The 24,630-nt window shown below is 28.3% G+C and overlaps 4 protein-coding genes across 7 annotated transcripts; 2 read left to right on the forward strand and 2 right to left on the reverse strand.

Moving 5' to 3' along the window:
* Window positions 1-996: 996 nt before the first annotated feature.
* On the forward strand, window positions 997-8,168 carry LOC122506252 (chitinase-like protein 4). Of its 2 annotated transcripts, none has more exons than XM_043618347.1 (6): window positions 997-1,243; window positions 5,408-5,471; window positions 5,610-5,892; window positions 6,122-6,512; window positions 6,646-6,938; window positions 7,037-8,168. In XM_043618347.1, the coding sequence occupies exons 2-6, from the start codon at window positions 5,408-5,410 to the stop codon at window positions 7,473-7,475; spliced, it is 1,470 nt and encodes a 489-aa protein (XP_043474282.1). In that variant the 5' UTR covers window positions 997-1,243; the 3' UTR covers window positions 7,476-8,168. The 2 variants fall into 2 exon arrangements, with proteins under 2 accessions (XP_043474282.1, XP_043474273.1); XM_043618338.1 differs by lacking the exon at window positions 997-1,243 and adding an exon at window positions 2,110-2,473.
* A 1,085-nt stretch (window positions 8,169-9,253) lies between these two features.
* LOC122506269 lies at window positions 9,254-17,173 on the forward strand. 2 transcript variants are annotated; one of them, XM_043618364.1, is made up of 6 exons: window positions 9,254-9,366; window positions 10,558-10,775; window positions 10,927-11,117; window positions 11,586-11,747; window positions 11,970-12,373; window positions 12,510-17,173. In XM_043618364.1, the coding sequence occupies exons 3-6, from the start codon at window positions 10,935-10,937 to the stop codon at window positions 12,700-12,702; spliced, it is 942 nt and encodes a 313-aa protein (XP_043474299.1). In that variant the 5' UTR covers window positions 9,254-9,366; window positions 10,558-10,775; window positions 10,927-10,934; the 3' UTR covers window positions 12,703-17,173. The 2 variants fall into 2 exon arrangements, with proteins under 2 accessions (XP_043474299.1, XP_043474303.1); XM_043618368.1 differs by lacking the exon at window positions 9,254-9,366 and adding an exon at window positions 9,375-9,510.
* A 105-nt stretch (window positions 17,174-17,278) lies between these two features.
* LOC122506259 (rRNA N6-adenosine-methyltransferase ZCCHC4) lies at window positions 17,279-21,212 on the reverse strand. The gene is made up of 4 exons (XM_043618355.1): window positions 21,052-21,212; window positions 20,285-20,784; window positions 17,883-18,582; window positions 17,279-17,524 (listed from the first exon to the last, which is right to left on the reverse strand). The coding sequence occupies exons 1-4, from the start codon at window positions 21,125-21,127 to the stop codon at window positions 17,415-17,417; spliced, it is 1,386 nt and encodes a 461-aa protein (XP_043474290.1). The 5' UTR covers window positions 21,128-21,212; the 3' UTR covers window positions 17,279-17,414.
* Window positions 21,213-21,560: 348 nt separating this feature from the next.
* LOC122505188 (protein VAPYRIN-like) lies at window positions 21,561-24,138 on the reverse strand. Of its 2 annotated transcripts, none has more exons than XM_043616673.1 (2): window positions 24,079-24,138; window positions 21,561-23,231 (listed from the first exon to the last, which is right to left on the reverse strand). In XM_043616673.1, exon 2 carries the CDS (start codon window positions 23,205-23,207, stop codon window positions 21,672-21,674), a length of 1,536 nt encoding a protein of 511 aa, XP_043472608.1. In that variant the 5' UTR covers window positions 23,208-23,231; window positions 24,079-24,138; the 3' UTR covers window positions 21,561-21,671. The 2 variants fall into 2 exon arrangements, with proteins under 2 accessions (XP_043472608.1, XP_043472616.1); XM_043616681.1 differs by lacking the exon at window positions 24,079-24,138 and adding an exon at window positions 23,766-23,803.
* Between the last annotated feature and the right edge of the window lie 492 nt (window positions 24,139-24,630).

Consider the following 24,630-nt stretch of genomic DNA (forward strand, 5'->3'; position numbering starts at 1 on the left):
CGGCTCTTAAAAATCCTCTTAAAATTTATAACGCATTTCAAATTAGCAGCTAAGAAAGTTTTTTAAAACGATTAGAAAGATTATTATACCTTTTGTAAAGTCAATATAATTCTGGTAATCGTTTTAAAAGAAAAGACTGATTTTTAAGAGTAAGCGTAGTTATCGATACTTTAAAGCCTAATCGAAAATACTGCCTATCTGACTATTAAATACCCACCAAATGTGCAATTATGTTGCATTTTATTGAATATTAGGGAGCGTTCACAAATGATGTTACTGCAATTTTCCCTTTTATAAAAAAGTTGATTTTTGCAGTAGCGTTCATGTTGTACCGGCATCTTATTAACTTTTATTCGAAAAGAGGGAAAATAGCAGGAATTTGCTAAACAACTCTGACAGATCATTAAATCTTGATCTCTATATTTAACAATATGGAAACTTAATATTATGGATAATTATAAAATTTCACTTTGAATTGCGAGATAAATTTATAAGATTCTCTCCTTATATGATTGAAAGCTTCAAAAAATGTAACTCAAAACTTGCATTTTTTTTCTAATTGTTGGTTACAAGAAAATGTTTGTTGCAATTTTTCATAAGCTTCCTTACAAGGTAAATTTAATTTTTCCGGAATTGAGAAAGTATTTAAAATATTATTCATCTTAACATGTGAACATGTTTTTTAACGCCGTGGTGGTTCCTTAATCTTAGCAAATATTGACTCACAACATTTAACTCATTTATTAAAACCATAAATTAAAAAGAGTGTGTCATACAATATTATGTACTTTGCTAAATAAAGTAAATGCAAATAAACTTTTGTAATTTCCTGTTAGTGACAACGTCAGTATTAAGTTGCCATGAAATTAAAACTCTTATCTGTGTACGCAAAATGCATTGTCCCATTAAACACATAAAATTAACAAGTCAATAAAAGCGGATCATCAATGCGTGTTAAACTTTATTATGAATAAATTTTCGCTTTAAATAAATGACAAAGTTAAAAATAAAATTATTCATTTATTGATTTAATATTATTTTTAATAAACAGGTAAATAAGTCAAAAATTAAACTTGATTTGCATGAGAATTTGTGAGATAAACAAATTTCCTTTTACAATGTGCATAAGCTGTAAAATATGCCTAAATTAAAATTAGTCATTTCATTTATATAGCCCGATAGCTTGTAACGGATAACTTATTAATACGTTGGATGATATTTTGGATATTGTAAAATTTCTAAGGTAAGATTTTAAATTATGATTTTCTTTGTATCGAATTCATTATAAATGAATAGTTATAATCTTAACCAGGAACTTTCTGAAATTTACACCAGAACTTGGTGCAAATTTGAATTGAGGGCGGGTTAGGTCGCTGTAAAAAAAATACTGTTACTATTTGGTTAGTAATTCCAGCCATTAGCAACGTGACTTATTAAATAGGTAGACCAACAAAAAAGTAGCAAGCTCGCAGTTTAACTTAAGACTTTGCTTAAAATACATTTTCTGAATCTTAAAGTGGAAAGTACCTTTTTAAAAATTTTAAGATTTTTTCAAGCGTTTTTCTAAATTTTGTCCATTTTTCTGGAATAAAGATCTTTCGGTAAGATTTTGTTCTATTAAGTTTACAGAAAAATTTTGTTAACTGACACCAAGCGTAATTCGTCTGTATAAATATTCATGCAAATTCTAATATGATGTGATGAAAATTCGTATAAATTATAATAGGAAGTAAATCTTTTCTGTTAAATATTATTTTGAAATAACGAATTTTGAAAGACTGATAATTCTGTTAAGTGATTTTTATGGGATAAACAGGCGCCCAATGCTATCTGGCATATGCGTTACAGGTTGCGCGCCTAGAGATATGCTATAGGCCATAATCGCATTTTTCAATTGAAAGCAAGGATGAATATGCATAATTGTAACTGTCTCGAAAGCAAAATCAAAGTATTTTTGATAATCGTTTGTTGTCTATTACAAATAGATCTTGATTGTCATGCTTGACCTTGGGCTTTATTAGCGACTAGGCGTTATCTAGGCCTGTGTATAGTCGCTATCTGACACCTTAATATTGAATATCGCTATCTTAGCCAGTACACGAGTAGGTAATGGATGTTTTATCGATTCCCACTTTTAAAAATGACTCCTATATTGGTTTCGCGTCATAAGTAACTCATCTTTTTGCTGAATTTCTGTAATATTTCTTAATATACGTGAATCATTCTTTATTTTTGATAGTAATTTGTTTCTTTTGTTAGAATATATGTTTCACAAGAAATCGCAAAAACAATCAATGTAGTCTGAGGATTGCGATTAATTAATTCAAGTCTAATCTGTATTTCTTGGTATACTAAAGAACTAAGTGAGTTTATAATGTGATAAAGTAAACACCTTGCAATATTTTGACGCTAAATTTCTAAAACTGACGCCTTCAATTGAGTTACCAAACATTTGCGCACTCTTATTATAAAGGTAATGTAATTTGAATAGTATTATAAACCTTATATGAAAAAATAATGTTTGTATCAGTTTATAAATAATTGTTGACCCCATAATTTGTTTTGCACAAGAAATTGTAAATATACCTTTCGTTGCCTCAAGACTTAAGACTTTTCGAGACAAGAAGAGACTGACGGTGACAAGCCAGATCATATTATCTCGTTTCGATTATTTAAGACGAGACGAGATCAACTGTGTCAAGACCAAGAGTCTCGAGTCTCAACAAATAAATAATTTTTTCATAACGCGGTGCAAAAAAGGGCACTTTTTTGCACCTTGTTATGAAAAATATCGTTCGTAACTAGTGCTAGCAGTTGCCAATTTTTGAACGAGCACTTTTTTTGGAACAAACTGTAGGCGAAGCGAAGCTTCGCCTACAGTTTGTTCCAAAAAAAGTGCTCATTCAAAAATTGTCAACTGCTCGCACTCGTTACGAAATATACTAATTATACACGGCGAAAAGAGCCGGCAAACAATTAGAACAAAAGTTAGTCCAATGTCATAATTTCGTATTTTAATAGAAAATGTCAAATTAGATTTTAAATTCCTTTTGCTAGATGAGTAAGAAATTTAATTTTCTAAATTTTAAACAATTTAAAGTCATATTTGAATAAAAATTATCATTTAAGTAATATACCCTCTATAATTTAAAAAAAGTTTCTTATTAAAGCCCTAAGCACAACTGAGTCGGGTGCGGGAGACGACTTCGGGATATCCCAGTAAAAAAAAACTAATTCAAATGAATTGAAACGAATTAACATTTTTGGTAGGCTCCAATTCGTATTTGTCACAAAGCGGGATTCACTCAAGCTCTTTGTATATTCAATTGAATTTAATTCAATATGTACCAATTTGTCCAAACGAATTCGCATTCGAAAGAAATGGCCAAGGAATGCATTGAATTCGTGCTAACGAATTGAAAAAAATTAAAGGCTCAAAACTTGTCCAGTGAATTGGTACGGATAGAAGGTTCGGAAGTTCAATACAGTTTCACGAATTCAGGAAAATTGCATCATGGCTCCAATTCGTATTTGTCACAAAGCGGGATTCACGAAAGCTCTTTGTGAATTCTTTTTAATTCACTTCAATTAGTTTTCGTTTACTGGGATGGGCTTCCTAACCATAAAATGTATGTAAATCTTACATATCCCGAAACCGTCTCCCGAAACCGAACAGTTGTGCTTAGGCCTTAACAGGAAATTGTACTTAATTTTAATTCAAATGCAACTTTCAGTCGTTTTCAATGCTCGAAATTAAATTCTTCTCCTTGCCACCAAAACGAATTTAAAATCTAATTTGTCTTCTTTTAAATTACAAAATTATGACATTGAATTAATTTTTGTTTTGACTGAGCGTCAGACAAACTATATGCAAATTGTTTTTATAAAAAACTGATTTGTTTGACAAATCAAAATTATGCAAATTTATTTTCTGTTCAGAAAAATAAGACAATTGTTAAAAAATGGACATTAGGAAATGGAAAACATACCTATTTTGCATATTTTATTTTTCTCAATAACAGTTATTATCATAAAATGTGACGCGATCTGAAGAAAGGGTCCTTAGAAGTAAAAAATTATAGGTTATATTGAAATTTTCTAAATGAAAATACAAAAAAAGGATCAACTGTCAATAAAAATCATTGATGTTTAAATCTTCCTTACATCTAAAATATTTAATAAACACTGATTTTAGTTTGAAAAAAGTAAAAAGAAACTTCGAATCAAGAAAAATGTAATACTAACATAACCTTAAAGTTATTTGCTTCTAAGGTACCTTTCTTCAGATCGCGTCACAAATTATGTTTCTTTTAGAAAAGAAGAAAAAAATTTGCATAAATTTATTTTTAATCACTATTTTCAAATTAAGTTTTTTTTCTCTAGAAAAAATAGAAAATAATTTAGGTATGTGCGATATTGAAAATCCATAACCGGTTTTCGATTTTGCAAAAAACCGGTTCTTAAGTCGGTTTTCGGTTTTAAAACTGAAACCGGTATTTTTTTAATAAACCCGGTTTTTGAATACATGCATTTAAAAAAAGGTTTCTAAAATACTATTTTATTTAAAATAAAAACTGGATCAAGAAAAGTTGGTTTATTACAAAAATCAGGTTCTTTTTCGAAAGAAAAATTTTTTAAAAAATTAAATTTTTATGTTCAAATTTTAAAATGTAATATGCATAAATTAGGATTAGGGTTTAAATATTTATTAAAACACTTTTCAAAAAAATTAATTTTTATTTTGATTTTGGGACATGTTTTTACAAATCGGTTAGATTCAGTATTGCGTTCATATAACTGATATTTTCCGAAAAGACGGTTTAATTAAAAAATAAAACCGGTTTGCTTTAAATAAATAAAAAGAATTAGCATAATTTTTATTGTATAATCACAATTTTTGTAACGTGTTTTACGTTGTTTTTGGAATAAATAATATTTCAAATGTCCCTCGTGATTACCATTCGTTTTTATTAAGTGTTTTATTAAGGGGATGTCAAAGTCGATTGGGTTTTTGCATTGAGCTTCAATGGGAAAATCGCATCGACTTTGACATCCCCTTAAGAATCCTGAGCAACATTATGGTTTTGATGTGTGTTATGAAAATACTTAAAAAGAAATTAATTTTTTTTTATTTTAAAAGAAAATTAGAAATGTTAATAAACATTAGGGTAGATTGGGACTAAACGTTAACCAACCAAATCAAATAAATTGCATTATCTTCCGATAGGAAATAGTTAATCTAATTGACACTAAAAGTGTAAACTACACTATCGCGCTTTATCCGTATTTAATCTATCAGTATTGGCTCATGCTTATTCCCAATTCGGAACATCTTCATTCAATATTTTTTTTTCTACTAGGAAGTAAAATATTCAATTTCTAATAAGAAATAAATTTAATTTTATAGATGTTGTGGTTTATATCAACATTAGCATTTCTATCAATTGCGTTAAGTGGTGCAAATGGAGAAAGTAAGTTATACTGCATTAAAATATCGTAAATAAAATTCATTTGGTTTTCATTTAAACTCCAATCAACAGATGTCCCTACATTAATTTAAGACACTACTCTTCTTTATTGATATTTCTTACCTAAAATTCTTATTTCAGAAAAAATTGTTTGCTACTTCGGTAGTTGGTCAGTATATCGGCCGTCAAATGGAAAGTTTGATATTGCCGATATCGATCCAAACCTTTGTACACACTTAATTTACACATTTGTTGGACTCTCTGAGGACGCTAATATCAGAGTTTTAGATTCATGGCAAGACTTAGCTGATAACTATGGGAAAAATGGGTTTGGTAGATTAAATGCTCTACGTCAAAAAAATCCAAATCTTAAAACTTTGGTTGCTATCGGAGGATGGAATGAAGGATCTACAAAATACTCAAAGTACGTAATATACAAATTCTGTTTTTGACTTAAACATGGAATTACAATTTAAATTCAAAAAATCATTAATACTATGCTTATTATAAGTGTTGTAAATGTTAAAGATGGTATATTAATATTATATCCACAAATACATTAAACATTTTAAGCAATATTTTTGGTTATTACCATGATAACATCGACTCCTCTTTCATAAATAAATAACTTTATGATATTTTAATTTTTATAGTGTCTTCCGACAGTCGCATTTAAGGACTGCATTTGCAGAGAACGCATTGAAATTTGTCAAGAAACACGGTTTCAATGGGTTGGACTTGGATTGGGAGTATCCTAATCAACGTGGTGGATCTGCTGAGGACGTCAACAGTTTTACAATGCTCCTGAAAGAACTCAAAAATAAATTCACTCCCGAAGGATATCTTGTAAGTGTTGCTGTAGCTGCCACTGCATCGTCTGCCGGTAAATCGTACAACATTAGAGAAATGTCAAAATATGTTGATTTCATCAACGTAATGGCTTACGATCTACGTGGATCTTGGGATAGTTCTAAAAGAGTCGGAATAAATGCACCATTCCGATCATCGTCTAAAGAAGACCAACAACTAGCTTCTTGGAATATTGTAAGCTTCAAATTGCGTATAAGCGATTACTTATTCTTTTTATTTATTTGTTTCCAAAAAGTTGAAGTAATTAAGCTTCGTGTTTCCTTTCGGAAATTGTATAAATAATAAATAGATTGTTTCTTTATTTTAGGAAGCTATAGTAAAATACTGGTTGGATCAGGGAGCTTCTCCTGAAAAGATAATACTTGGAACCGCCTTTTACGGCAGATCCTTCACTTTGGTAGATCCGAATAAACACAATGTTGGTGACTCTTTCAGTGGTCCTGGAACAGCTGGAAAATATACCAGAGAAGCGGGTATGTTGGGATATAATGAAATCTGTGAGCTCCAGAAAAATGATGGATGGACAATTGCATTCGATGATGAACAAAAAGTTCCATACTCTTACGGTGGTAATCAATGGGTCGGATATGATGACGTGCGGTAAGTAGATAGATTTTCAAAATATTAAAGTTGCTACATTTGTAGTATGTAATTTTTAAATCTTTTAAAAAATATTAACACATCTACTTCTCTTAAAGATCGTTGGAAATAAAGGCGGAATATGTAATAAAAATGGGATTAGGAGGTGCAATGTTATGGAGTATTGAAACAGATGATTTTAAAGGAATTTGCGGAGAGAAATACCCTCTTTTAAAGACGCTAAACAATGTTTTGCGTAAAGGATCATCAATGCCCACACATCCAATAATTTCCCCAGAAACAACAACCCCCACTATCTTACCAGTTACAGATGAGTCAACTATTACAAAACCAGTAGAAATACCAACTACTCCTGCCATTAGTGACGATATATGCCACACTTCTGGATACGTTCGAGATCGCATGGACTGCAGTAAATTTTATTATTGCAATTACATCGGAGACAGATATCAAATCTCCGGTTTTCAATGTCCACCTGGAACATTATTTGACGAGTCACTTCATGTCTGTAACTTTGAACATTTAGTTAGCTGCTAAGATATTGAAATATGCAGAGTGGCTCCTATGTACTAAAACTTCAAGCGACTTATGTTCAAAAATTATTTTTCTGATTAAAATTAAGAACATTTTTCACTTGTCGAGAATAATAACAATATGTGCTCATCATTACATTAATCAAAATTGTATGTGGTGCTCTTGAAAATCATCTTAAAATTTAAAACGCATTTTAAATTAGCAGCTAAGAAAGTTTTTTAAAACGATTAGAAAGATTATTATACCTTTTGTAAAGTCAATATAATTCTGGTAATCGTTTTAAAAGAAAAGACTGATTTTTAAGAGTAAGCGTATATTTATTGATATTTTAAAGCCTAATCAAAAATACTGCCTATCTGACTATTGAATACCCACCAAATGTGCAATTATATTGCATTTTATTGAATATATTCAGATTTATGCAAAACTGTGCAGTTTGCTGCAAGTATCAATATTTCCTAAAAAATTCCAGAAGATGCTTACCACAAGCTTGCCCAGTAAGCAAGGTAATACAGCAAGTTTCCTGCAAACTTAAAGGTTAATTGGAGGGCTATCCAGAATATTAAAAAGAAGAAAGAAGAAGAATATTGTTAAAAATTCATAATGACGCTTTGTATTTACTGTTAATTACTTATAATAGGCTTAATGACCTTTATGAAAAAGCTAATTTTTTACAAATAAATTTATTCAACTGTATGTTTTTGTCTATTACCTTCAATGGCACTAATACTTGGGTCAGAATTTTCTAAACGGATCACCCAAAACTAAAAAATTTCAGTTTTGTACAAAAAATATTTTTTTCTGACTCTTAATATGGTTAAAAAGAATCTTTATAAAAATATTAGATCATAAAAATTTTTTGGTAAAGTTATTAACAATACTTGAATTTGTTAGTAGCTTCAAATTAAATTTTTTTTTAGAATTCCAGTATTGACGAATTTAAAAATTTAAAAAAGGCTTCTTTTCATCTTGAAATTGTGATTAAGAAATAGAAATTATTTTTATAATTTATTAAAAAAATGATGATTGAGAAATATCAATGGTCCAAATTTTCTTTATTTTTCTGCTTTTTCAAAAGAAAAACAGAATTTTGTATAAAAATTGTAATTATGAAACAGAAAGTCTTCAAATTTTTCTTATGCATTTCTAAATAGAATTTAAAATAATTTCGTTAAAAATTGTGATAAAAAAACTGAAGTTTGACAAATTTGTTTTTTAAAAGAAAGTAAAAATTTTGTATACAAAAAATGTTGTTGACAAATCCACATTATGAAAATTTCTTACATTTATTTTATAAAAATCTTTTATATAATTTGCAGTAAACATTAAAAAATTGTGATTTATATATCGAAAAACTGTATAGTTTTGAATAATCGAGACGAGATATATGGACTAACTTTTGTTTTGACTATGGAATCGGTGCTGTATAGAGTTAGTGAAAAGAGAATAATTTAAATTTAGAGAGAAACGTGACTGATCGTTTTTAAAATAACAAAAGATACACGAATAACATTTTTTAAGAGGTTATCTTACATGTTAAAAGTTTATTAAAAATGTATCTAAATTAAAAGCCATGCAGATTTCAAGTATGTTATTTGAAATCGACATTCAAATTACCATTTGATAAAATCCATAATATTGAAAATTAGGCAGATTTTTTCTCGTCTCTTAGGACAACAAAATGTGAAGTAAAGCAACTAGCACAACATCTATTGTTAACATGGGCTTCATTCAGCGCCGAGTAAATGTACGTGGTCGTATTACGAAACATACGCAGGCTCAATAAGACGACCTGCATCCACTATTGGTTTTTCCAGTCTTCCGCATCGAGCTGTGCTAAACATGTTACGTTACTACGGCCAAGTGGTTAGAAACATTTATTTTATAAACTAAGGTAAATATATCATTGATACACTTGTGCTTTTAAGAAATCATATGTGAGAGCAGATGTAATACACCTTCGAAAATTAATCAAACACAAAAATACACAAATTCAAATTATTTTCTAGTGGAGAATGCAGTTGTTTTATTAATAAATGTTTGTATTCTATTTGGTATCAAATTCGTCACACTTATTAAAGAGTGAATAATTTATTAAAACTGTTTTATTTCATTGAATCAGCATGACAATTAATTTCAATACAGTGAGAATATTAAATTAAATTTAAAAAATAAAATTTTTCATATTTTAAAGGGATGCTAAAAGCTCTGCATTATTTTCTTATTTGCGATACTATTCTATTTATTGATTCAAATATTTAATTATCTTAAATAATTTTAGTTATTTTTTACTAAATATGTATTATGATTTAAAGAAGATTGTTTGCGTATTTAAGCTATAATCTTATAAAAGTAGATATTTTCTCTCAGTGCACCAAATATTTTGAATGAAAATAACTGACATAATCATGTTTGTGTAGAGGGCGCCACCAGGTTGATTTTTTGTTATTAATGGCTGCCTAATGAGAATCAGGCCCCGATTGATATGTTCTAGATGTGATTGTATCTCAAAAACATTATTATTTTAATTTTAAAAAGTTATTATATTTTAAGGCTAAAACGTGACCTGAGCGAGACTCATGGAATTTCGAACTCATTTTCTTCAATGACCTCTCTAGGTCACCCCAATTTTTTTCATCGTGGACAATAAAATTTCAAAGTTAAAAGATGTAACTTTAAAATGAAAAAAAATTCCGAAATATATTCAGTAGATCCCTTAAATGGTTAATATGAAATTTTTTTTTATTCTTTTCTGTTCCTGCTTTATTACCGGGTTGTTTTTGTAGATAATAAAATTATTGTATCAATTTGGAAACGCTGAAGTTCTTATTGACCCTATATTTGTTAAAACCAATTTGGACACATTCCAATTTTGCATATTTAGTTACACTTGATTAAATAGTTTCCAATAAGGATCAGTTTCAAGGATAAAGTAGACATACTTTGTTAATTTTTTTTCAATTATTGTAGATATCCAAATTAATTTCTTGCATCTAACATAATCATTGTCTGTATTAATTACATTTTTTAAGCATTGTTGATATGGTGGACAAAACTAGATTAAATTTTTTCATTTCATTTCCAGGAGGCTTCAAACAATACAAAATAAAATAAGTTAGAATGATGTATAAAACTTCAAAAAAAATGAAACTTTTATCTATGGGGAAAAATAATGAATTTCTCTAGAATGCCATGTGTGCAATAACAGCTAAAGAACGAACACCGCATTAGAAATTTTTCATAAAAATGTTTTCCAAGAGCTAGAAGGCCAGTAACCTCTAACATATACATATATTCCCCTAAGTAAGTACACATAATTAAACCTATTTTTTATTTACAATTATCTTGTCTAGTCACTTTTATTTTTATAATAATTGACAGCACACCCTCGAAGTCAACGCTGTGATTTATCACTGATAGCCCTTCTTTCTATTAACATTATAAATCTTTGTAGGTATTGAGATGGCTGTCAAAATTCTTGATGTTGATCATCTGGCTGTTAGTGCCATTGTAACAGTAGGATTGCAAATAATCTTCTTTATAATTGCTGCTACCTTTCAAAAAGATAAGTTGACGGATTTCGCTGGAGGAACTAATTTCATTATATTGGCTCTCTTAACATTTTTTCTCGGACAAAGTGGCAAGGTATATAAGCTAAATTTCTCTTAACTATTATATAAGTTAATTTATAAACACTTATTTCATTAGTCTGTGAACTTAATGTTCTCAAAACATAGTATGAACTCTGTTAAATGTATGCCAAAAAAGTGTTTGTTGATTGTTCTTACTGAATGTTGGAAATGTGTTTTAATAGTATTGTACGAATCATTTTCAAACTACAAATTCAATGTTTAAATTGTGTTCACATTGTGTTTCAAGATAGTGAATTATGTGTTTAACTAGAATAAAACTGTCTTCAAACACTTATTAAAGCTACTATTGTTGGTCACCTTTTCGACAGGGACGGTCAGTGCTATGCGTATTTCCCGTAAAAATCATTCATATTGTTTGATTCATATCAATCCATTTGCACCGTTTTTGCTTATATAATACCTTATACAAAATTGTTAAGTATTTGATTTCATAATAAGAGAATTATATCTTTTCACATAGACATACGATAGTCGGCAACTGATGGTCACTGTCTTCATTTGTCTCTGGGGTCTACGACTTTCAGGCTACCTTGTTTATAGGATAATGATAATTGGACGAGATAAACGATTTGAAGATCGTAAGAGGAATGTGATACGTTTTGCTATCTTTTGGACCTTTCAGGTAACAGTTATACTATACCTCATTGGCTCATTGCTGGACAGTTAACCCTTACACTCACCTCGAAAGAGAGAAGGAAATTCTTGAATGACCAAACGTGTTCCTAAAGGTTTTTAGGGACTCTGATATATGTCCCAGGGGTGTTAAAGGGTTAACAGAATGTCAATTCTGCTGCAAGTTTCAGTGCTTGCTGTGATTAGTATTAAATTCAACTTTATATTTTAGGCTTTTTGGGTATACATTGTCAGTTTACCAGTAATAATTATAAACTCTCCAAGGCACAAAATACCACCAGCTCCTAAAACAATGACTCCGTTTGATAGTGCTGGGACTGGAATGTTTGTGGTTGGCCTATTGGCAGAAACATACGCTGATCTTCAGAAATTTGCATTTCGCCAAGATCCAACAAATAATGGCAAATGGTGTAACGATGGATTGTGGAGACTTTCCAGACATCCAAACTATTTTGGAGAGATCGTTGTTTGGTGGGGAATTTTCATTATATCTCTAAATGTCATTGAAGGAATAGAATGGATTGTTATTGCTTCTCCTATATTTACGACATTAATTATACTCTTCCTGTCTGGTATGCCACTTCTTGAAAAATCCGCAGACGAAAGATATAGAGAGTAAGTAGCAAAAGTTTCTATTTAGGATGACCTTACGTCAAAAAGAATGAATTTTGAATTATTGATAGCTTACATTTGTTTCTCGCCTGTCACGTTGGTATACATTCGTAATGTAGTTTGAATTTTTCTATTACAGTAATGCAGACTACAGATACTATAAACTGTCCACATCACCTTTAATTCCAATACCACCATCAATATATGTTGAGGTACCAAGGTTTTTAAAATTCATTCTTTGCTGCGAATATCCACTTTATGATTCTTTGGATGTGAAGCCTCGAGCTACTGTAACTGAATCAACATCTGTGAGTCTCGGGGGATTAACGTAGCTATAATTAAACGTCAGAAATGTCTAATGAATTTCTGGCGTTCTTGTCTAAAAAAAATCATAAGAATTTCATACTTCGTTTTTATAATGTTACAGTTTTTGATATTTTACTAAACTCTATTTGTTTCATTCAATGAACACTACATATTAACATCAAAAAATTCTACTATTTTATGTAGAATAAAATGTAATGCATTGAAATCTTCATCTCTTTTTAATCGAATTGTGTGCTGGTCGATATTTGCCTATAAGCTGAGAACCACTGGCAAACTGATCCCACATGTTTCCTTCTTTCCGAAATGTAAGTGTCGAAAGAAATTATTCGTTTTAAAATCAGTATGTTTATGTTGATTTCTTTATTCTGTCTACATTCATTTGTGTGTCTTGTTCTTGAAAACTATGGATACAGTTAATGTGATAATTGAAGAGAAAGGTAAGCCTTTAATAGTTATTGAAGGTTTCAAGTTTTCTTTCCAAAAAATATTTAAAAATGACATAAAACGATGGGCTTGTTAAAAAAACTGTAAGGCATATGTAAAAATAAATTCAAAACATAAAGTAATTGAAAAACATGTCAATCATGACCATAGTCCGGACAGTGAGAAAAATTTTTGTAGACAAAAATTAAGTAATCGTTTGAAAATTAAAGCTGTTGACGATCCTTCAGATCGTCCATTTGCCTGGGACGCTTAAATTCGACCGTCCGCATGCAATTCGGGTTCAGCCCTCTGACAGGGTACTCAAACACAAATAAATCCTTACGGCCCTGGATGTTTACATTTTTGAGAGATAAAGATCACGTCGTTTTAGACTAAACGTAAAAAATGATCTAAATCTTTTCAGTACAATACTGAACCATAAGAAAACCTTACAAAATGAATTGAAAATCAATACTTTTCTTTGAAATCAGCATACCTAGGTCACTTCCACATAAAGTGTTCTAATGATTCAGGTACTCAATCATCACAAAGCGTACATATTGCTTTCGTTGTGAACCTGTAAACAATCTTCATAAATTTATACTATTACAAAAAAAGTCCTTTAATACTCTCACGCAATTCCTTCCAGATATGAGATTTAGGTTATTGATTTAACCATATTCCTTCAATTCTCAATCCGATAAACAGCAGAACTGCGATATGCCATCTGGTGTTCACCTGATAGCGGAAGTCATTTTTCATTTCATCTCTGTTGTAAAGAATATTCAAGAAACAAATAGAAATAATTACTGTTAGAATATTTCACTTTCACAACGACATAATCGATGCAACATTTTGCAAATTGTAAAGTCAATGATCAATTCAAGTTGAATTGTGATACCAACAAAAGAAAATTTCTTAAAGAAGAAAGAAATCAATATCGTTGACAATATTGACTTGTAGAGAAGTTCATCGTTAATATTGTGCCTCTAGGTGGTACCCATTCCTTCTTAAATTATTTTAAACATCTTCTAGTCATTTATCTAAGTCTTCTACTATATAAGTCCCTAATGACTACTTTAAAATCTGTTTATAAGACTTAAGATTTTAAGATATACGTTGTTGAACGTGACAAATGTAAAAATGTAGGATTATGATCATAAAGTCATAAATTAGTAGTTACAATTTATAGCTTTCATGTCTATTTTTTAGAATATTAATAGAAGAAAAAGTTGCAACACCACAAGCCAATAACCAAAACAAACCATATTCCAATCCTTGAAGATTTCTGTATACATATTTTTTTTAAATATTTGTGTTTCAATTTGTATATTCTTTATATTGCTAATAATATTTATTTTGTGCTATTTATATGATAAGGACAAAAAATGTGTCGAAACGCATCAAGCTAATATTTTAATGATAATTAATAAGTTGATGAAGCCGAGCAATTTTAAACATCTTCTACTCAATGCTATGTGACATAAAAAAAGAATTTTATTTCTCACTTTTTAGCATTAAAAAAATAATTAGTAAAAGGAAGCAAAGATCACTCTTTGCTTAACAATATGATGTCGCACAGAAAGATTACTTACGATATTTATTTTAATAACTATTGAATTGTTGCTCATAAATTGTAATGATCCAAATATAATTAAATGAAGTAGAAAATGATGAAAGATTCTTGACGTAGATCTAATATGTTTAAAGTAGAGTGTCATATAAATGCTTATTTTACATTTTTTGTCATAAACAAAAATTAGAAAGCGGCTTTAAGAAAAGTAATAATATAATTCTTTTTTTGGGTAAATATTGAAATAATATTCCAATATAATAATTACTGCTATTAAAATTGAAAAAAAAATTTCTAGGTAATCTTTTGAATAAAATAATAAGAATTAGTAGCAAAATTTTACGTCGTTATTATGCGCAGTGTGTGTAAATTAAAAATGAATGCCTGGTTGAATAATAAAATGTCAATTTTCAAATATTATCAACTGTAGTTAAACGATGAAGTAAACGATCACTCGAAGTCAGGATTGAAAAAAAATAATTTCTTAATGAAATTTTTAACGTCCTGATTAATAACTTCTTAAATATTCCTGAAACTAGTTCCTCGGAGGTTTTCGTGGTCGTTGATTACGAATCTGACATCAGTTTTCCAAATATGGCTGAAGATTTTTTAGAATCGATTGAATTCGCTTGAAACTGGTTTCCTGTGGGTTTTCAAGGTCGTTGATTACGAATTTAATGTCAGTTTTGCAAAATTCAATATGGCGGAAGAAAAAACTCGGTTATTCATTAATTTTGTCGCCCGCCATTTTGGATTTTCAATAACTTATATATGTTAAATTCGTAATCAGCGACCCCGGAAACCCCCGAGCAACAACTTTCAAGCCAATCCGGTATTATTCTTTGATTTTGGCGTCCGCCATATTAGATCGGCCATTTTTAATTTTTAATAACTGATGTTAGATTCATAATCAGCTACCCTGGTGACGTTAGGATACCAAGTTAACTGAATATGGACCTAATTTTGATGTTATGTTTGTCCTCAGAACTCTTTACATGAATTTTCAACTGGGCGATTGATTTATAGGGTTTTTAAAATATTTATCAATTCTTAAATAAATTTGTTGAAAATACGTCAAAAACATTAGTTTATTTAATTTGAATAGATATTATTAAGGAGGAATGGTATAGAAATTCAAAACATTCAGAATCTTTTGATATTTTGGGAAATGATTTGCTTTTATATAATAAAATGACCCACCAAATTTCAGAACTTTTCACTACATAGTTTACAAGTTATAAATTATTTAATTTAACATTACCTCTTATGGAGAAAGCACGAATTTGCATGTTTATCATTAAAAATTTTATACTTAAAACAATCAGAATTTTTTGTAAAAATTCTATCCTGAAGGTCAAGATTTAAGCTTTATTAATCACGAAGGTTCTTTTTTATTCACTAATTAGTTTAAAAGTAATTAATTAGTTTCTGGAAGAAAACTAATTTTATGACAGACAAACAGAGAAAACGTGGCAACACTGTATATAAAAACTCACATGTGACAGCTGTTTAGTGGTACATAGAACCAAGAGATGGCGCCAAAGGTACCAAAAATGACAAATTTTCATTATTTTTAACCACAGAAATGCAAATCATAACACTCGATAAATCCGAAAATAATCTTGAGAGAATTTCAGTAACTTTTATTTTCTTAGGTTTCAAATTCGTACAGACAGTTACAAAAATTATTTTCTGCTTTTATAAAAAAAATTAATTTGATTAATTTATTATCTTTTCCCTATTTAATATATACTTTTTAATATTCATTGATGTTTACTTTTATGATTTCAATAAGAAAAACTGCTATATGTAGCTTAAATAACAAAATTACAAATTCCCCTAAATGTCACAAACTTTTGGCCCGATTAGGTATACCATTCCTCCTTAAGAGGTGCAACCTTTGATAAATAACCTATACCCGTGTCGAAGATTTGTGATAGAGATTATCGATGTACATATAGTAAACTGCATTTTCTAGTGATGATCTCTACACTTTTTGATGTTTCTATAGGAAAATATCCTATTAGGCATTTAGGACAAATATTGTTCAAATAAAACGAAGATCACCTTAAAATTAATTAAAAAAATATTATAAAAAAAAGTATAAAATTCAAAGTTCCCAGTTGTAAAGAATGATGAGAATTTTAACAAAATAGCCATATCTAAAATCTGATTTCAAGCTGCGTCATAATTTTCGTCCAAAGCGACATTAATAGTTGTATATTAATATATGTATATGACGTATATTTAATACGTCATAACTTGTTAAGTTAAAAAATGATATAAGAAAAGAATTCTTAACATATATACGATTGAATAAGTACGAAAATAATAAATAAGTATTAGAGAAATTATTTTAATAGAAGAAATGAATTAATAAAAGATGTACTATATAATATAAAGCAAGAGAAACATTATAACTACCAAAAAGATTTGCTTTAATTACTTAATTAATAAAATAAATATTTTTTAAAACCTTATTGTACTTTATTATTACACTTGAGTGTGAACGGTCATAAACTTGAGTCTAAACTATTGTCATATTCTGAAAATTATATTCATAGTCGTCTTACTCTGGATAGATATACATTTAAAAATGAAACTTTATTCACAATTGAATGACAAACAGCAACAGTGGATAATTATAAAAATATATATAATTATTATTTCAATTATACTCTAATTTATTGTAAATTTATAAAACATTTTAATATTTTGTAGTTAATCTTTTTTCTTCTTCCTTTTCTTTTTAACAACACCACCATGCCTATTGACGATGCGTTTTCGAGAAATAAATGCTTCACTCTCACTGCAGTCTTTATCTATCAGACCTAAACAACATATTTTACATCAATTATTTAGAAAAATGCATTACCTGTTACAATAAGTAGGTAATAAAATTTAATTATATCACCGTAAAAAATAAGTTTTGTTTTAAGTTTAATTTTGACTAAAACTCCAAATATTGACTAAATTTCTGATTAGGACATTGATTTTAAGACCTACTTATTTTTATTTTAAGCCCAAAAATAAATTGAATTTAAGATAAAAACACGTTTGTGCTGTAAGTACTTTAAGACTTTGTTATATACAGTCAAGTCTCGATAAGACAAACTCAAAGGGAGACCGAGAAAACTTTGAGTTATCGAATGCTTAGAAATGAACAAAATTCAGACTTTTGAAACTCACCTTTCGTATGACACTGAAGAGAATTTTCGACAATTTTGGGCCTTTGACTACAATCGTGAATTTTCGAAGCACAACGTCGACACGTTTCACAATGTTCCCATGTATGTTTCACACATCTTTCACACAAGTCACAATGTGTAAACTGCCTACCATCTTTAGAAGTGCATTTGCCACATTTATCACAATGGTTATTCTCCTCTAAAACCCATCGAGAACAGACACTGCAATACTTATAACCAATGATATTTTTCAGATTTATCAAACTCAATTCAATGTTTGTGAAGAGACGAACAGGTGACGTTTTCTTAGCTAAATTTGATTGTTCTTGAAATGTCGCATGATTTTGATATTCTACTTTAAAATCAGTCATTTCTAAATTACTTATTCCACCCACAATCCCAGGAGGATTAGATTTCTTTTTAATAATAGATTCCATAAAATACGGAAAAATGAATAAAGTTTTCAATTCGTCATCTGCGACTTTTATGTTATTCCACTTTTTGTGATTATCAGTGATGCTCTTAATTGTTTGTGAAATTGGTTCAACCCGTCCACCAAATGGAGGATCACATACAATGTACATGTCTCTACCATTTTCTTGGGTCAGAAAATCTTTGAATAACGTTTTTGCTTCAGGATTGAAGAAATGGTTGTTAAACAAATTGTACCAAGCATAATTTAGAGGTCCGAAAAACTGATGCTGCAAAAAATAATTTAGAAATCTAAATACAGAAATTACTGTTACTCTCGATCAACTTTATAATTTAAAAATGTAGTATAATTTTACTCATATAGACTTCGGACTCGATAATTAATTTTAAAAAAGTAACGAAAAGTAGCTTTCAAACTAAAAAACAGTAGTAAAAAACTAGTTATCGAAAAATTAAATTTGACGAAAAAAAAACTCGATTTAAACACTTCACAAAACTGACAAACATTCCATTCCATATTTTATTTTCCTGACTTTTTCCTAATTTTCATCAAAAGTATTTACTTTTTTCTTATCCTGATAATAAATCCAATTCCTGCAACGGATTTTATTATTCATGAAAGAATTGAAATATTTAGAAAAATAATTTAATTCTTGCGAAGAATTTTATAAAAACTTTTAAATAATTAATTTCTTTCGACTAATTTTATGCAAATTCTAATTTAAATAATTGAGTTCCTGAGAAATTTTTATTATTCTTACGAATTCTTACGAAGATTTTTTCAAAAAATTTTGTAAATAATTGAATTCTGTTTGACATTTTATAAAAATAGTAAATATTGAAAATTACTGAAAATTGCGAAAATTTTTTTAAAAGAATTAAATTTTTCAAAGAATTCTATTACAATTTTTGACAATAATTGAATGTCTATTTGGTATTTTATTAAATTCTTTTGAAAATAATTGAATTCCTAAAAAGCATTTTATTATTTATGAAAATAATTGAATTCTGGTTAACGATTTTACTAAATTTTTTTTAAATAATTGAATTTCTAAGAAGAAATTTATTACTTTTAAAAATAATTGAATTGTTGTGATGAATATTAATTAAAATTGTATTTAAAATATTTGATTTCTTTCGAACCATTTTTATTTAAATATTTGAAAATAATTGAATTCCTGTGAAAAATTTTAATATTTTTGTCAATAATTGCATTCTTCCAAAAAATTTTTTAAAAAAACATTTTTTTAAATAATTGATTTCTTTGAGAAACTGAAATTAAATTTCTAAGAATAATTACATTTTTTAAGTAATTCCCGTAAAATTGTATTAAAAATAATTGAAATCCTGTGATGAATTTTATTATTTATGAAAATAATAATTGAATAGTTGCTAAGAATTTTATTAAAATTTTTAAAAACAATTAAATTCCTTAAAAGAATTTTATTATTTATGAAAATAATTGAATTCTTTATAAGAATTTTCTAAACATTGTTTTAAATAATTAATTTTTTCGAAATATAATAGATATTATGAAAATTTTATTTTAAATAATTGAATTTTTGTGGAAAATTTTATTTGTGAAAATTGAAATTTTTCGATGAGTTTTATTATTTATAAAAATAATTGAATTTCGGATGAATTTTATTAATTTTCTCTTTACATAATTGAATTCTTTTGCGAAATTTTCTGAAAATACTAGATATATTGAAAATAATTGAATCGTTTTAAAGAATTTGATTATAATTTTTGAGAATAGTTTTTTGATTTCTAGTATTAGCGAATTTAAAGTAGTGAAAATTCTCAAAAATCAGAAATATTAGTTTTTAGTGGCTGAAATCTAAAAATAGTTGCATATTGCAAAAAAGTAATAAATAGTAGGCTTTAGTAGATAAGTGCGAAGCCTGCTCATATTTTCAACTACTTAAATCTAAAGTAAAAATAAAAAGACTGTATATTTGTTCTACTTACAAATCTTGCATCTATATCCAGAAGAAAGCATGTCATTTTATCTCCAAAATTATGAGAGATATATTCATATAATCTTGGAACACCAATGCACAATATATATTTGGCTCCTAATTTACAAAGAATCTCGGCTATATTCTTTGTTGTGTTTTCAGTAAAAAAATACTGAGCTTCTTCCTTATTATTACTGAGTGGTTTCAGAAATTCTGTGGGATGAGACATTTGATGATTTGTCAAACATTTTTGTACGTCATGATCCTTATGTTTCACTATCTCTGAACTCGTAAATAATTCATTGCAACTATGACAATAGTTTCGATTGTTCTGACTATTTGACAGCAAATTGCTAAAGCGTAAGTACAATTTTCTATGATCATAGAATGGTAAAACATTATTCTTCTTGTTCTTAATAGTTGGACATTTTCCAGGTTCTCTTAAATGAGAACAGGCATAAAATTTTTTCACTTCACCTTTGATACTTCTTCCAAATAATAAAGTTGGACCTATAAAAGTTAAATCTTTTTTCACAAGTGGAAAATATTTAAATGCTTAATCAACATTATATTTATGTAATTATGAACCACATTAATCAAGTTAAAATGAAAAAATCTCTGAAATTTTACAGACTTCCATAAAATTAAAAATTAAAACTGTATGTGGGAAAAGATTGTTTACAAACAACATAACCTACTCCATATTACGAATAATGTATAGAAAAATTTAGTGTAATAGTATAATTATTTTTCATGATTTAATTTAATTTGAATTACCGTGAAGACATTTCGGGTGATCCTTTAAATTTCCCCAAAGGCACATTAATCCACTTTCAGAATTATCATTGTCCATGTTGATCAGATACACCACATGGGCCAGCAGACTATAAATTCCCGACAATCCACATGCTGCGATGGGGTTCTCAATTTTATGGAGCGTCTACTCTCCAATAGGAATATAAAGGTATCCACACAGAACCGAAACTTTACTTGCAAAGTTTAGTGAAAATTATGTAAAGATTTAAATGTCCCGCACTTCAATAAAAGTTGAACGATGTTAAACGGGTATAGGTAGCAGGTAGAATTTTATTTTAATAATTTTTAGAAAAATTCCTTGCCCGCGCATGATTTGTTGTTTTCGTTGTTTTTCACCAAGGATCATCCGTAAATCAATCCGTAGATTTCAATTAAAATTGTACGAGTAAAGAAAATTCAGTGCAATCGCAGATGAAATCAAAATTTTATTAAGAAAATAACAATAAATTTTAAATTCTAAATAATTATAAGTGTAATATTATCACATAATAAGAAAAATATTGTCAACAACAATTTTTCTTTTCATAAATGTTTCTTATAATGTATGAAATTTATAATTTTTATAGTAAACAATAAAATATTTAAATGAAATATTCTCCATTAGGTGATTTTTCCGTTATACATAATGCTCTTCCAAAATTGCGAAGTTCCCCAGCTGACAAGTAACTAATTATTTCGTCAATTACTACGATTGGTAATTTTCCCTTAAAGAATTCCTCGATAAAACGAATAAAAACATTCTGACAATTATTCATTTTCTCAACTCTCTCTTTACGCTTTTCAAACATATATGTGTAATTTGGAAATTGGTCGTATTTTCCAGATTCTAAAACAGACATTACATCATCATTTCTGAAGTATTTGGTCACCTTTAACAAATCTTCATTTAGAAAATCAAAAAATGAAACTTTTCGATCTGCCCATATTCTCCTTTCTTGCATTTTAATAACTTGTTCTTTGCACTCTTCAAAAAATGAAGAGACCCATTCAAATTCTTCATACAAAATAGAATTTTCAGGAATATCGATATTTTTAAGTGCGAAAAATGCTGTTAATAGTGTCCAGGTTGAAATTCTATCCGAAATAGACTCTAAATTTTCGACTACTTCAAGTGAAATATAATCCTGAGGAAAATATTTATCTTTTTGAAATTTGGCGTTTAACTCCAAAAGGCATTCAGTAATTTCAAGATAATTATTTGCAACGCTTAAAATCAAAATAGTATAACCGCCCATGCTAACCATATTAATATCTGACCCATTGTCCGCTGAAAATTCAACCATATTTGCTAATTTTTGGATTTCGCAACAGTCGATTTCTTCCCATATATCATTGATTGGTGTTATGTTATCAAAGAAATGAATAGAGAATAAGTCAGCTCCATGTTCAATTAAAAATTCGACTTCTCTAAAATGTCCTTCTGTGAAAGCCATAAGCAATGTTATTGTGCCACTTTCATTTTTGAAATTCAAACTAGCTCCGTACGAACACAAAAGCGTTACTAATTTCGAGGGTTTGTATTTTTCATTACTATTAGAATTTTTTCTTTCACCAAAGGCATAATTTATTGGCATCATCTCTCGCTGATTTGTCGCATTAATATCCGCTCCAGCTTTTAAAAGAATTTCTGCTATTTCTACTTGTTTAGAACTAACGGCGTAAAATAAAGGTGTTTGCTCTTCACCGTCGTCTTTTACTTCCACATCTGCACCAAACTCTATTAAAACTTTCACTGCATTCTGTTTTCTTTCTTCTATCGCTAAATGAAGTAAAGATTTTTTGTCATACCTTTTACACATTTCATTCAATGCATTAATATCAAATCCTTCGCATTTATTGATGACTGATTGAAAATCTTTGTCAAGATGTTTTATAACAAAGTGTAATAAAGCACTATACTTTGTTCTTTTTGTGTTAACGTCAAGCTTTTTGTCTAAACAAAAGTTAATTATTTCTCTACATTTTTGGGCCTTATCATTCTCTGATGAAAATGTTGCTTGATATTTTTCACTGAGGATATCTTGAATTTCAAGAAGTGAACCAAACTGTAATGCATGTTGTAGAGGATATTTTTCTTTCTTTCTTTCGTCCATAATTTCTACAAATTCCGATTCCATTATATGATTTTCTTTCAAAATTATCTGAAAATTAATATTTATAGTTATTTGAGGTAAAAAAAATACTTTTTGAACATTATTTTTATTATTATTTCGTGATATTCCATTTATTATTATTATTATTCAAATTACAAAATTTTTTATTTTCAAACATGAATTTTTGGATAATTTCAGATTCAAACTTTCAAAAAATTCAACTATTAACTAATTAATTATTCTTGTTTATTTAATTTAAAAAATTTTAATAAAATTCTTCACAAGAATTAAATTATTTTCATAAATAAGGTAACATTCTTCGTAAGAATTCAATTATTTTTATAAATAGTAAATTTTTTGGCAAATATTCAATTATTTTTAAACATAATTCAAATAAAATTTTACGCACGAATACAATTATTTTCTGAAATTTTAATAAATCCTTCGAAACAATTCAACTATTTTTTTAATAGTAAAATCTTTGCAAAATTCAATTATTTTCATGAAAATGTCACGAAAGAATTCAATTTTTTTCCTAATTCGTTTTTGAAGTTTATGAAGAGAATTTAATTATGTACATACTTTCTAAAATTTTAATAAAATTCAATAACTAAATGTTTAATTTCAATTTTTAATAAACACGATTATTTTAAAAACTTGAAAGAAATTGTTCAACAAAACTAAGTAACTGCAAACTGCGAACAGATTACCGGAATACAACGATTATTTAATAATAGAAAATCTAGAAAATATATGATTGTTTTACGACGCATATGTCTATAACCTAAAATTGTCATTCTGAACAGACAAATATCAAAATAATAATTATACTAAAGTCATTAGGCCAAAAAGAACAAATTTTAAATCTTTCATTGAAATATCTTTCTTTACTTACATTTCTTCTTCTTCTTAAAAAATTAAAAAATTATTATCATTAAATTATTATTATTATTTGCTATAAGGGAGCATTTACACCTTCGGTAAAAATTTCCAGTATGGAAAATTTTTCATTGGAATAAGAGAGACAAATATGCAGTCTGTCTCTCTTACTCTAATAAAGATTTTCCATTTATTGACCCAACCCTGCTAGGACTTGTGAATATGCCTTTAGAAAAGTTTTTTTTGTCTAATTGAAAGTAATTGGCATATTCTGCATATAAATTTGCGATTATTTGCTTTGAATTCAATGATTTAAAGTAATATAATTATACAGAATATCCAATTACTTTGAATCAGACAAGTGGACAAAAGAAATTATATTTTCAAGCTATTGCAAATACACCTTTACAGTTTCGTGTGAATGTGAAATTGTGAAGGCAAAGGCGATTTTGACAGTTTTTTAGTAATTTTTTTCTTCTACCGACAGAATAAAGGTACCGTCCCATGATGGCGTGAAAGCGTCGGCGTAAAGCGTAAACCATGTGAATGAGTGAGAACGTGATATCTG

This window comes from Leptopilina heterotoma, unplaced genomic scaffold (genome assembly GCF_015476425.1).
Source record: "Leptopilina heterotoma isolate Lh14 unplaced genomic scaffold, ASM1547642v1 Lhet_113, whole genome shotgun sequence".
Lineage (NCBI taxonomy): Eukaryota > Metazoa > Arthropoda > Insecta > Hymenoptera > Figitidae > Leptopilina > Leptopilina heterotoma.

Excerpts from the sequence above, each read along its gene's own strand:
- LOC122506269 (XM_043618364.1), top strand. The coding sequence starts at position 10,935 with ATGGCTGTCAAAATTCTTGATGTTGATCATCTGGCTGTTAGTGCCATT. Across the intron at positions 11,748-11,969 it reads CTATCTTTTGGACCTTTCAG|GCTTTTTGGGTATACATTGT; the intron begins GTAACAGTTATA and ends TTTATATTTTAG. Across the intron at positions 12,374-12,509 it reads GCAGACGAAAGATATAGAGA|TAATGCAGACTACAGATACT; the intron begins GTAAGTAGCAAA and ends TTTCTATTACAG.
- LOC122506259 (XM_043618355.1), bottom strand. The coding sequence starts at position 21,127 with ATGGACAATGATAATTCTGAAAGTGGATTAATGTGCCTTTGGGGAAAT. Across the intron at positions 18,583-20,284 it reads TGGATATAGATGCAAGATTT|CATCAGTTTTTCGGACCTCT; the intron begins GTAAGTAGAACA and ends TATTTTTTGCAG. Across the intron at positions 17,525-17,882 it reads TCTTCAGTGTCATACGAAAG|GTCTGATAGATAAAGACTGC; the intron begins GTGAGTTTCAAA and ends TATGTTGTTTAG.
- LOC122506252 (XM_043618347.1), top strand. The coding sequence starts at position 5,408 with ATGTTGTGGTTTATATCAACATTAGCATTTCTATCAATTGCGTTAAGT. Across the intron at positions 5,472-5,609 it reads AAGTGGTGCAAATGGAGAAA|AAAAAATTGTTTGCTACTTC; the intron begins GTAAGTTATACT and ends TTCTTATTTCAG. Across the intron at positions 6,939-7,036 it reads GTCGGATATGATGACGTGCG|ATCGTTGGAAATAAAGGCGG; the intron begins GTAAGTAGATAG and ends CTTCTCTTAAAG.
- LOC122505188 (XM_043616673.1), bottom strand. The coding sequence starts at position 23,207 with ATGGAATCGGAATTTGTAGAAATTATGGACGAAAGAAAGAAAGAAAAA.